Here is a 12783-nt window from a genome sequence, read left to right on the forward strand (position 1 = left end):
GTCTCACAGATCTTACTAAAATCAGCAAGGAACAGGCAACACTGTCCGGCATTCTGAGGTTTTACAGTTAGTTTTCCTGTAACTTCAGGGTCAAAAAGCACATGGTCTTCCTTCTGAGTTATCACAGGAGGTAATTTTATCAAGCATTTCCACAGAGCATTAGAAAGATCATCACCTTCTTAGACTGTAATATTTGTATCTTAATAATAAAGCCATTGCCACATATTTTAGGTTTTAGTTATGGTATCACCCTCCATTTAGTAACCAATTTTTGTACTCTTTAGGGTTCTTTCTAAGATGTTTTAACAAAGGGAGTTCAAAATACAGTAGCTTAAGTAAGATAGAAGCAAGTGGTCTGGGGCTAGCTGTACAACTCTGCCATCTTCAATATATGTGTTCCAAGGCTGCACCCATCTTTGCCATTTCCCAGGTGGAGGAAAAAAGAGTTTAGGATAGTTTAGTTTAAGGAGATGTCTCAGAATTTCCATACTTAACTTCTCCTCACATCTCATTGGCCAAAATTAATCATTTAAACATACAGTCTATTGCAAGGAAGAAGAGGAAAATGTAGTTTGTAGCTGAGTCAGCTGTGTTACACTAAAAGGAAGAAAAAGATAAAGGGTATTTGGAACAAATAAGACTGGGAATAGATAGTACTAGGCTTCTCAGGTGGTGCTAGTGGTAAACAACCCACCTGCCAATGAAGGAGATGTAAAAGATGCAGGTTCAATCCCTGGGTCAGGAAGATCTCCTGGAGGAGGAAATGGCAACCCACTCCAGTATTCTTGCCTGGAGAATCCCATAGATAGAGAAGCCTGGCAGGCTAGAGTCCATAGGGTCACAGAGTCGGACATGACTGAAGTGACTTAGCACACACGGATGGGAACAGATAGCAGTCTCTGACACGTTAAGTGAACCATCACACTTTCTGATGGGGAGTTACTGATTTGAGGACCAGAGAGTTAGTTCATAGAGAGTGGCTGAATCATGCTGATGAAACACCATCAGAAGAGGCAAATGGAAAAACATTTTGCCTAGGAAGTAACAAGATAATCTGCTTGCTGAGGTTATCTTGGATCCTAAATGAGTTTCCAGTTTCAATTTTCATGAAACTTAGTTTAGTCCCTGTGAAGCCTGACCTTTACACTGATATTTCTGTTTTCCTTATTTCCACATGTAATTCAATAATCTCTGTTATTAAGCTAACAACAGGAAACTGTTGTTCTTTGTAACAAAAAGCCTCTCACATAAAGTTACTATTCCTGATTATCTACTATCTAAACAATATGAAGTATGTTCCATGTGTAAGGGGTGGGGCTAAAAAGAGATAAGAGAATACAGTTCCTTTGTGTCATTTGCATGCCTTTTATGAAATACTTTTATGAATTCATGAATAGCTAACTTCTTCTGCAGAAAAAGAGGAAAAGGAGGTGAAAATAGAGGGGTCTTACTTATTATCTTAGATAATTAATTGCATAAAATTAAAATCAGATATTCTACTAGATATTCTAATGTTGGGTGTCTGAAATACTTTTTCAAATAATTGTTATTAATATTAATGTTATAAACAAATAAACAATGTATATTCAATTTCAGTAATTTTGTACATTTTAATATTTTTATTTATACAGTATAAGAAATGGCTTAGTTCTGATGGTGCTAAAATAGGAATTATTGAAAGATTTATTTCTGGTTCATTGGCTGGTGCAACTGCACAGACATGTATTTACCCTATGGAGGTATGTACTATTACAAAATTTTAACCAAAGGAATGTTTTTAATGCAAATTGTAATTTAAAAAAACAAGTGAATCACAGATCAGTATTTTATACAATAAATAGCTTTATAGTTATAAGATGTGTCTCACATGAAGTGTCGGTTGCCCTTAGTAACTGTCAGTTGCCCAGTCATTTTTGATTTAGGAAAAAATTAGTATTGTACTAAGAAGATAAATAATTTCATTGATTAATTAATTGATAGAATCACTTATTCATTAATAAAATCAAATTTGTACTGAACACCCACAAACTTTAAAGTACTTCTCTGGATCCAGAGTTGAATCAGACAGACATTTTGGTCATGGAGCTTATTATAGTCCAGAAGGGGAGATAGAATATGTACATCAGTAATGATGAAAAGTGAAAGTGGAAGTTGCTCAGTTGTGTCCAACTCTTTGCAACCCCAAGAACTATACAGTCCATGGAATTCTCCAGGCCAGAAAAATGGAGTGGGTCCAAATATAAATATAAATTCTAGAAGGGAGATCAATACCAAGTATTATGGAAATTCAGAAGGGAGATATTATTCCAGTTAATGGATTTCCTGAAGGACATGAGTTGAATGTGCGAGTTTGACTTAGAATTTGGATGTTTGGAGATGATGAGGAAGTGGATTTTAAGTGCAAATAACAACTTGAGCAAAGGAATGGGGGTATAAGAGCAGATATTCAGGTGTAGATGGGACAATACTATAAATAATGGGTTGGAACTAGATCAGAATGGCTCGTCAATGCAACTTAAGAAATTTAGCTTTAATTTCTTAAAAAAATAAGAGCCATTAAAGACTTTGGAGCTTGAAGTGTAATCCTGGTAAAGTTTTTTAGAGACTAGAGAAATGAGATGACTAGATACAAGATATTGCTATCATTCAGAGAAGTGATAATAAGGACTTGGCATATGATATTGACTAGCAGAAACTGACTCACATTAGAATAGTCATTAGAACAGTCATAAGATCACTTGAGAAATGGAGAACAGAAGAAAGGGCAAGGAAGATGACAAAGTTCTGTCTGGGTTCTGTGCCCAAGTGTTTAGGAGAGTTATATCTGAGTTAGGTCTCTAACAGAGGTACAGAATGAAGGAAGTGAGCCAGACTCTGAAAGATGATGAGTTCAGGTTTGCCTGTATTTAATTTGAGTTATTGGTGGGCAACTGAGTCATGATTTTCTACAGGCAGTTGCAAATGTAGTAATAAGACTTGAGAGATTTCAAGTCTTGATGTGTCATCTGTGAAGAGGTGTTAGTTAAAGCCTTGAAACTGCTTAGAAATAAGTCATAATTTTATTTTTAAATTTTGAGAAAATCTTAGTTTAGAGAATGAAAGGAACAAAAAACATGCCAGGGAAGCAGACAGAAAAAATTTACTTGGGTAAGAAGAGAGTGCACTGCCCTGGAGAAGGCAAAGAGTTTTAAGAATGGGATTATCCAAAGTGTTGGGTCCTACAGAGAAGTTCGTACAGAGGGCTTCCAACTGACTACTCAGAGAAAGTTCCATCAGGACATACAGTTGCCCAATCAAGACAAAGTTTGTGTTTTTCTTGTCTTGGATATTTTAGAGAGCCATTTCTCCAAGTATATCTGCATGTGTGCATGTTAAGTCACTTCAGTTGTGTCTGACTCTTTGCAACCCTATGGGCCAGAACTGGCCAGGCTCCTCTGTCCATGGGATTCTCCAGGCAAGAGTACTAGCGTGGGTTGCCATTTCCTCCTTTGAAAAGTGTATCTGGAACTCCGTTAAATTAGCTTAATAAAAATTAAAAGGACAATAGGTGAAGTTCTATCAGAAGAATTACACTAAACACAGGAATATGGATCACAGACAGCCTACAAGAGGCTATATTGTCTTAATAACCCATGTTATATTATTACTTTATGAGCACAAAATGAACCCAAGTTATATTAAATTAGTTTATAGACCTTGTTGTTAATGATAGTTCCCAGAGTATGTATTTTTTAGTATGTTATAGAATGTTTTTTCCGCACTTGTTGTTCACTTTACCATGACCATATACTTTTTTAAAACTTGAATTTTGGCTATAGCTGCTTTGTTTTTGGCTTCCCTGGTAGCTCAGACAATAAAGAATCTGTGTGCAATGTGGGAGACCAGGTTCAATCCCTGGGTCAGGAAGATCCCCTGGAGAAGGGAATGGCTACCACCTCTAGTATTCTTGCCTCGAGAATGTTATTGCTTTATCTTAAATCAATAATGTTATCTCAGCTGGTTTGTTTTAGAATATGTTTCCTATAGCACATGAAAGGTGTTTGAGTGGGTATATCAATTAAAGCCACAAATATTTTCCTGTTTAAATAATTTAAAAAACCTCTGTACTGTATCAGTTGTTTATAATTAAGAGTTAGCAAAAAGTTAAAATTATATTTGAGATTGCTTTTTTTTATTTCTGTGATAATTAGCAAACATCCTGCCCTCATACAGTTTAATAGATTGCTAGGTGAGTTGAGTGAATCTGATCAATATATTTTTATTGTATTCTTTCACATTTAGGTTATAAAGACCAGACTGGCTGTAGGTAAAACTGGACAGTACTCAGGGATTATTGATTGTGGCAAGCAGCTTCTGAAGCAAGAAGGTGCTAGAGCCTTTTTCAAAGGTTATATTCCTAACTTGCTAGGAATTATACCTTATGCAGGCATAGATCTTTGTGTTTATGAGGTGAGCTTATTCTTATAACATGATATTTTGTATTAGATTTGAAAATTTGATTCAGTACTAGTTTTTATTCTAAAAATCTGGCTATAAAGGACTTTTCATGAAATAGCTTCCAACCAAGAAGTAAACTGAATTGTTTTATTTGGCTTTTCTTTTTATATGTTAGTTGTCTGCTAGTCTAGTAATAACTTTTTGTTTTGTGTTTTTTTGTTTGAATTCATTTTTGTTAATAATAGAGAAAGACCTTTCTGTGAAGCCACTGTCACCTTGATAGCAAATCAAACATACTACAAAAAAAAGAAAATTGCAAGCCAGTGTCTTTGATGAATATAGATACAAAAATGCTCAACACATTTTTGTTACAAATCCAAACACATTTTGTTGCAAATCCAGCAACACATAAAAAAGATCACGCACCACAACCAAATTGGATCCATCCCTGGGTCAGAAGGATGGTTCAGCATACACAAATCAATCAGTGTGATACAGCACATCAACAAAAGAAAAGATGAAAACCACATGATCATCTCAATAAATACACAGAAAGCATTTGATAAAATTCAACATCCATTCATGATAGAAACTCTCACCAAAAGAATATAGAGGGAATATTTATGACAAACCCACAGCAATATAATACTCAACAGTGAAAGCTATTATAAAAGCCTTCTTTCTAAATTGTGAAACAAAACAAGGATTGCCCACTCTCACCATTTCTATTCAACATAGTATTAGAAGTCCTAGTCACAGCAATCAAACAACAAAAAAACCTATAAGATATGGAAATTGGAAGGGAAAAGGTAAAATTGTGATTATATGCAAATAACGGGATACTCTATATAGAAAACCCTAAAGACTCCACATAAAAACTACCAGAAATAATGAATTTGCAAGGTAGCAGGTACAAGATTAACACTCAGAAATCTGTTGAGTTTCTTTACACTAACAATGAAATATTACAAAAAGAAAGTTTAAAAAAATTCCTGTTTAAATTGGGACCAAAAAACCCTAGAAATAAACCTAACCAAGGAGGTGAAAGACCTGTACTCTGAGAAATATAAATCATTGATAAAGGAAACTGAAGATGATTTAAAAACTGGAAAGATATCCCATGCTCTTGGATTGGAAAAATCAATATTGTTAAATTGGTCATACTACACAATGCTACCTACAGATTTAATGCAATCCCTATCAAATTACACATGACATTTTTCACAGAACTAGAACAAATAATACTAAAATTTATGTGGAGCAGAATTGCATAAGCAATATTGCAGAAAAAGAATAAAATGGAGACATAACCCTCCTAGACTTCAGACAATACTACAAAATTTACAATAACGAAAAAGCGTGTCTTTGGCACAAAAACATATATATCTAGATCAGTTGAATAATAGAGAGCCCAGAAATAAACACACATACCTGTTATCTATTAATCTTTGACAAAGGAGAAAGGAATATACAATGGAGAAAAGACAGCCTCTTCAGAAAGTGGTGTTGGCAAAGCTGGACAGCCTCATGTAAATCAGTGAAGTTAGGACACTTCCTCATAGCATACACAAAAATAAATTCAAAGTGGCCTAAAGAGTTAGATATAATAATGACCCCATAAAACTCTTAGAAGAGGACATAGCAAAACATTCTTGGACATAAATCATACCAATATTTTGCTTTAAATTTTTTTTTATTTTATATTGTAGGATAGTTGATGTATAATGTATTGGTTTCTGGTGTACATCAAAGTGATTCGGTTATACATATACATATATCCCTTCTTTTTCAATTCTTTTCCCAGTAGAATTCCCTGTGCTATGCATTAGGTCCTTGTTGATCTTTTATCTAGTAGTGTGCATATTTTATCTATGGTTCTTTAGTAGTTAGTTGTGATTTTGATGTTTTCCTGAGAGAAGGTGAGCTCAAGTCCTTCTATTCCACCATCTTGTATCCCTTCCTGTACCAATGTTTTCTTAAATGAGTCTAAAGCAAAATTAAGCAAATGGGAAATACTTTTCCACAGAAAAGGAAACTGTAAACAAAATGAAAGTACATTCTACACAATGAGAGAAAATATTTGCAAACAATGCAACTGACAAAGGCGTAATTTCTAAAATGTAAAAATACCTTAGTATCAAAAAAGGAAAAGAAGAACAACAACAAACAACCTAACCAAAAATTGGACAGAAGTCCTAAAGAGACATTTTTCCAAAAAAGAGGAACTAAAGAGCTTCTTGATGAAGGTGAAAGGGAGCGTGAAAAAGCTGGCTTAAAACTCAACAATCAAAAAATGAAGATCATGGCATCTGGTCCCATCACTTCATGCCAAATAGATGGGGAAACAATGGAAATAGTGCAAAACTTTATTTTCTTTCTGCCATTAGGGTGGTGTTATCTGCATATCTGAGGTTATTGACATTTCTTCTGGCAGTCTTGATTCCAGCTTGTGCTTCATCCTGCCCAGAATTTCGCATGAGGTACCCTGCATATAAGTTAAATAAGAGGGGTGACAACATACAGCCTTGTCGTACTCCTTTTCTCAGTTTGGAACCAGTCCTTTGTTCCATGTTCAGTTTTCACTGTTGCTTCTTGACTTGCATATAGATTTCTCAGGAGGCAGGTAAGGTGGTCTGGTATTTCTATCTCTAAGAATTTTCCACAGTTTGTTGTGTTCCATACAGTCAAAGGCTTTAGTGTAGCCAATGAAGCAGAAGTAGATGTTTTTCTGGAATTCTCTTGCTTTTTCTGTCAACTTTGTTGGCAATTTGATCACTTATATGTGGAATCTAAAAAATAGTATAAATGATTTAATTTACAAAACAGAAACAGACTCAGAGACACATAAAATAAACATATGGTTTATTTGATTACCAAAGGGGAAGTGGCTACAAATTAGGAGCATAGAATTAGCAAATACACATCACTATATATAAAATAGATAAACAAGAATTTATAGTATGGCACAGGGAACTATATTCAGTATATCTTGTCCAGTGGAAAAGAATCTGAAAACTTACGTACATACAAAACTCTGATGTACACCTGAAACTAACACAATATTGTAAATCAACTATAGTTTAATTAAAAAAAGAAAGAACAATAAAACCCCCAAACTGAGCTGAATATACTCCAAAGCTATTTGTGGCGATTACTCAAATTCTAAATATTCTACTCTAAACTTATCACTTCATTTTTTTACCTAGGAATTTACTCTTTATGATTGTCTCACAGTTTTCTATTGCACCAGTTACCTTAAACTTGAAACACCCATATGAAGAAGAATTAAGTTGACATCTGACATTTACTGTGAATTATAAGTAACGTAAAAGCTACAGAATAGTTATGAGGTCATAATTAAGAGGGGTGGGTCTGAAAAAATAATTAAGTACCTCAGGGCTGATAAAATAGTTGTTTTCAACTCTATATGCATATCAGAATCATCTGCCTGTGGATATTTAAAAAATAAGATTTTTGGGCTATATCCTAGGATATTCTGATTTCATTGTTCTTGGAAGAGGCCTGAAATTCAGGTTTTTTAGCTCCCTAGAAAAATCTGATGTAATATCAGTTAAAACTAAGAAAACTGAGGTAATAGTGTACAGTTGTGAAAATGAGAATTGAGGAGAGTAGTAATTGGGGGACATGGGGGGAGAGGCAAGAGTGATAGTGTAAATAGCCTTCTAGTGAAGCGTAGGTTGCTCCCCTTACTTCAGCCAGTCATTTCATTTTATGGCTATTCATCTGCTTCAGGTAGACCACTTTAACAATATATACCATTTAAATAACAATATATACCATATATTTAACAATATATACCAACCAACAATGTCCTTGGTTATAAGGACATTGAGAGTATGTGACTAGATTAACTTAAAATTCTTTCTCAGTACAAGAAATTGTCTCTCTAGGTACAAGCCTAGTGGTATTTCTGGTAAGTGGTACCACCATTATATGAAAGATAGCCAATTTCATTTAGCTGTGAAAGAAATACATTTGTGTTTTCATAGAATTTATTCAATATTATACCATATATTTATTTTCTTTTCTATGATCATATTAACATAAATTATTTGCCCCTGTTTATGTTGGGCTCCCTCCATTCTTTTATTTTTACAGTTAAATATTTTTTGCTGTTGTGACAGAGTGCCATTACACATTTCTCTCTTTATTATTGCATAACTCTAATAAATGCACACTGAGTAAGGACATTTTGAAATTCATTTTTTCAAAAGTGTCAAATTATATATTTGATAGTAATTGTCCCAGTATATAATGGTGGAGTTGTATCCTTTAATTCATTAATAGTTCTAAAAGCACCTAGTGATATTTTCAACCAATTACTTGTATATAATTTTTCTGGCCATTTTTATTCACAGAAAAGCAAATCTAGAAAGATGAATCTTTCTTAAAATTTGAGAAAATATGGATTTGTTAATTTAGAGTGCATTATCCAGTCTTCTCTGCAGTGTCCTGTTAATCCCTCTGAGAATCTCCGGATTTTGCTTAGGTCTTTGAATATCCTCACAGACCAAAACAATCAAGCCAAACAAAATAAAGCATGAACAGAGAGCAAACAGAGAACTCACACTGAGATTGTATGAATCATTAATTTGAAAACATCTGTGCACTCGATGCCCAATAGGACACCAGAGATGCCTCCTCTGTACAAGGAAGAGTAGGAACAATCTTTTGTGAAGGTTTTGGAAAGAACAGTTACTAAATTCAAGTGACCAAGCTTGACTTATTATTTTTCAGCTTTCTGACCTGATAATTCATTTAGTCTCTGAATTACTTTCTTCATTTATAAAACTTATAAAATGAGGTGACAGTATTAACTTAACAAATTTCTGTAGGGATTAAATGAGATGATGTCGATGAAAATGCTCTTTATAATTCTTGAATCAAGAAGCTACTCATAAATATTTATTGAAACTGAGTGAGCAGTGAGCTTTGTTCTACTTAGACTTGCTGTGCTGTGCTTAGACTTGCATAGTAGTTTAAGGGTATTTACTACTCTTTTTTCTGCCAGCATTTGAAGAATCGTTGGCTAGAACAACACACAAGCTCTCTAGACCCTGGAATAGTGATTTTGCTGGGATGTAGTACACTGTCTCATGCTTGTGGTCAGATGGCCAGCTTCCCCCTGAACCTTATTAGAACTCGTATGCAGGCTCAAGGTGAGTTTTATATAAGTGAAATAATCATAAGTTTTAAAAGTTATTTAAAATAATTTTAATGAAACAGTAGTAAGAACTAACTTAAGACTGTTAAAAATAAATTGTTTTAAATGAGTGGAAATTAATGATTTCAAAAACAAAAATGGTAGAATTAATAAAAAAGTCAAAAGCTAATTCTCTGATATTTAAAGCATGAATCTTGGATTTGTTGTTTTATTGCAGAGTCTTGCAAATTTTAGATTTTATTTCTTCTCCAAAGTTCTATTTGGAACTCTCCACATTTCCTTCAATTATTGATGATTTTCATAGAGTTTCAAATTAGGCAGTTCCATGCAGAACAATAGAAAAGATTTTTCTTTCTTCAAACTGAGTCATCATTTACTCAATATGCACGTATTTCCCCCTAGTTCTGCTCTTATCATAGTCTGCATCAGGAACTTAATACACTTGTGGATCTGAATGCAGTTATTTTGTATTCCAGTACATTTAGCAAGAGATATTAAGTAGAGGGTATCTGTTTTGTTTCTTTCAAGTGAAATATTAGGAATTTAGACTATAAGAAAATACACATGTCATTTTTTGATAAGAAAAAGAAACCCCACATAATCTGATTGTCATCCTGAGTTAACTATTCAAGGGGTCATGTGGTAAGTTATCTTTTTTTAAATGCTTTTTCTCCTCTTTTTAGTGAGATTTTTAAAAATTTATTTATATTGCAGTTCAGGTGAAGATCTGTCTATCCCTCTATCAAACTATGTATGTCATACACAATTCCAGATGCTCCTTTGAGGTCCTTTGTGAAAGAATTTCAAGTGCTGTCCAAGAGGGCTTTCTGCAGTGATGGAATTGTTTTTTATTTGTGCTATCCAGTATGGTAGCCATTAATGACACAGCACTTGAAATGTTGTTAATGCAATTGACAAACTGATTTTCTGGTTTTGCTTAATTTTAATTAATTTAAATGTGTAGCTTCATTTATCTAGAGACTATAGCTTGGACTGCACAGGAAAATTCTACATGTAGGGAGAGACGTATACTCTGAAGTAATTTCAACCTCTATGAATTCTCACTTTAACCATTGAACTATCTCTAGATTAAGTATTGTATTACATTGATTTTTTCCTTTATAGCACTGGAAGAAAAAGGAACAATGTCTATGATTCAGCTCATTCAAGATATATATAACAAAGAAGGAAAAAGGGGATTTTTCAGGGGCGTCACGCCAAACATCATAAAGGTGCTTCCTTCAGTATGCATTAGCTGTGTGACTTTTGAAAAAGTGAGAGGACATGTGGGATTCACTTAGAAAGTAGAATATCAAATTGTTTCCTTTACTATGTAAGGTAATACTTGTTTGTAAGGAGAAACTGACTTTTTTCCTGAAAGGAAAGAGATATCAAGTAATTGTTAAAATATTTTCTTTTTATCTATTACTGAATTTATATATTAAATAATTATTCTGTTAAAGTTCTTTTATTTGAAATCCTTCACACCCACAGATTCAATTTACATTTCCCACTACTCAGAATCCTAACTTGAAACTTGTTTTTATTGGGTTGGAAGATACCATAGTAACACTGTATAAAACATTTGGTTAGTTGTAGCAGTTTGTGTTAGCTTTTTTGTATTTAAACAATTTTTTAAAAAGCAGAGCTTGAAAATATTTTATACACTAGAAGAAAAATCAGTGTATTTAAAATTGATGTTGTGTGGAAGATTAGTCTAGTTCCCTTCTTTTAAGCAAAATAAAATGTGAGTTTCATAATTCCTTCTATCAGATTGTAGATGGAATAGTGATGACATAACACATTGCTTATTTCTCTGGGTACTTTCATTTGCAAATGTAAACATTGTTGGTTTTTATTCTTGATACTTTCAACTGTTTAAAGGAAGTCAGCACTGAAAACAAATTAGCATTGGAGGAATTTTCTTTTATCTTCTGCTTGAAAAACATTTGAGTTTTTAAAATTAAATCCATTATTTCTGAAAGCAATTCTTATTTCAACTTAGGAGTTGATTGAGTCAGTTGAAATTCCAAATCTCTCTTCTTGGTTTTATGAAAAAAAGAATCATATTCTATGCTGAAATTAAAAAGTGTGATGAGACAGTGGTAATGGGCTGGTGGCCACAACAGACTCAGCTGAAGAACTTCCAGGCTAAACAGATACAGTCCAGGCCTGGAGACTTAGCCTTGCTGATATGAAAATTTGACTTTATTCATTTCCTCAAGGTGATCAGTTTATTGGTGATAAACTAACCAAAATTACAAGTCTAAGGTTTATACCATAATGCAAAGTTATTAATCTACAATGGCGCTTAATACTTTCCATTAGCCAGAATACTTTCATCTCTTCTCCAGGGCACATCTTTTTCTGGTAGAGGAGGCCAAGGTAGCTTTCTAAGCTTCATTGCTCACGGGACAACTTAAAATCGCTGCCTTTGTGTAGTCATATCTCCTCTTGCTGGGTTCTTAAACCCAGCCTAGTTAAGGACCAGTGGACTTGCACACATTCTTTAAAGGATTCCATTACCAGGAAACAAAGTAATCACCTTCCAAAATGCTGCGATCTTAGAAGGTTTAGTGTGTGGGAACTTGGTGAAATCTGCACCTTCAGGGCCTCAGTCCACCAGCACTTTCTGAGCATTCTATTTTTGCCTCTCCCCTTCATGTGTCATATCCAGTTTCAGTCTTGCTCAACATAGTTTCCTCTACACATAGGGCCCTCTATGAGAGTACAACATTTTGTGGAGATTTCTGAGATCTACTGCTGAGTCCTCTGTTCCTCCCTAGGACATGTGTTACAAACTCCTATGCCAACTTCTTAGGGGCCATAGGGCAGCACTCATGCCCAATTTTGAAATTTTCAGATTTTCACTCTCTCCCATTTTCACTGAAATGTATTTAAGGGATTTTATTTCCTTTTACTTTTCCTCCAGTTTCTAAGAGAAGTAGAACAATTAAAAACTTAGCATCTACTTCATTTCATCGGAACCGGGAACTCCAAGTAAGGCAAATATATTCAGTTGAATCTTTAGACAATTTTTCCTTGTATTTGACATTTAAAATAAAGGATAAATAAGCATGATTGTATACATACACAGAATTACACAAATGTGACAACAACAGATGCAGAGAAGTTGCTTTGGCAGCTCAAATACCACAAGC

At 34.0% G+C, this 12783-nt stretch overlaps 1 protein-coding gene across 1 annotated transcript in view; it reads left to right on the forward strand.

Moving 5' to 3' along the window:
• LOC122676747 overlaps window positions 1-11145 on the forward strand; it is a 173904-nt gene extending 162759 nt beyond the window's left edge. Inside the window, exons 9-11 of the mRNA XM_043876332.1 lie at window positions 1632-1739; window positions 9470-9617; window positions 10748-11145. Of these exons, the coding sequence (XP_043732267.1) occupies window positions 1632-1739; window positions 9470-9617; window positions 10748-10923 (432 nt within the window). The 3' untranslated portion in view covers window positions 10924-11145. The remainder of the gene's footprint in view (window positions 1-1631; window positions 1740-9469; window positions 9618-10747) is intronic.
• Window positions 11146-12783: the final 1638 nt, after the last annotated feature.

Source organism: Cervus elaphus, chromosome 20 (genome assembly GCF_910594005.1).
Source record: "Cervus elaphus chromosome 20, mCerEla1.1, whole genome shotgun sequence".
NCBI classification, from domain to species: Eukaryota; Metazoa; Chordata; class Mammalia; order Artiodactyla; family Cervidae; genus Cervus; species Cervus elaphus.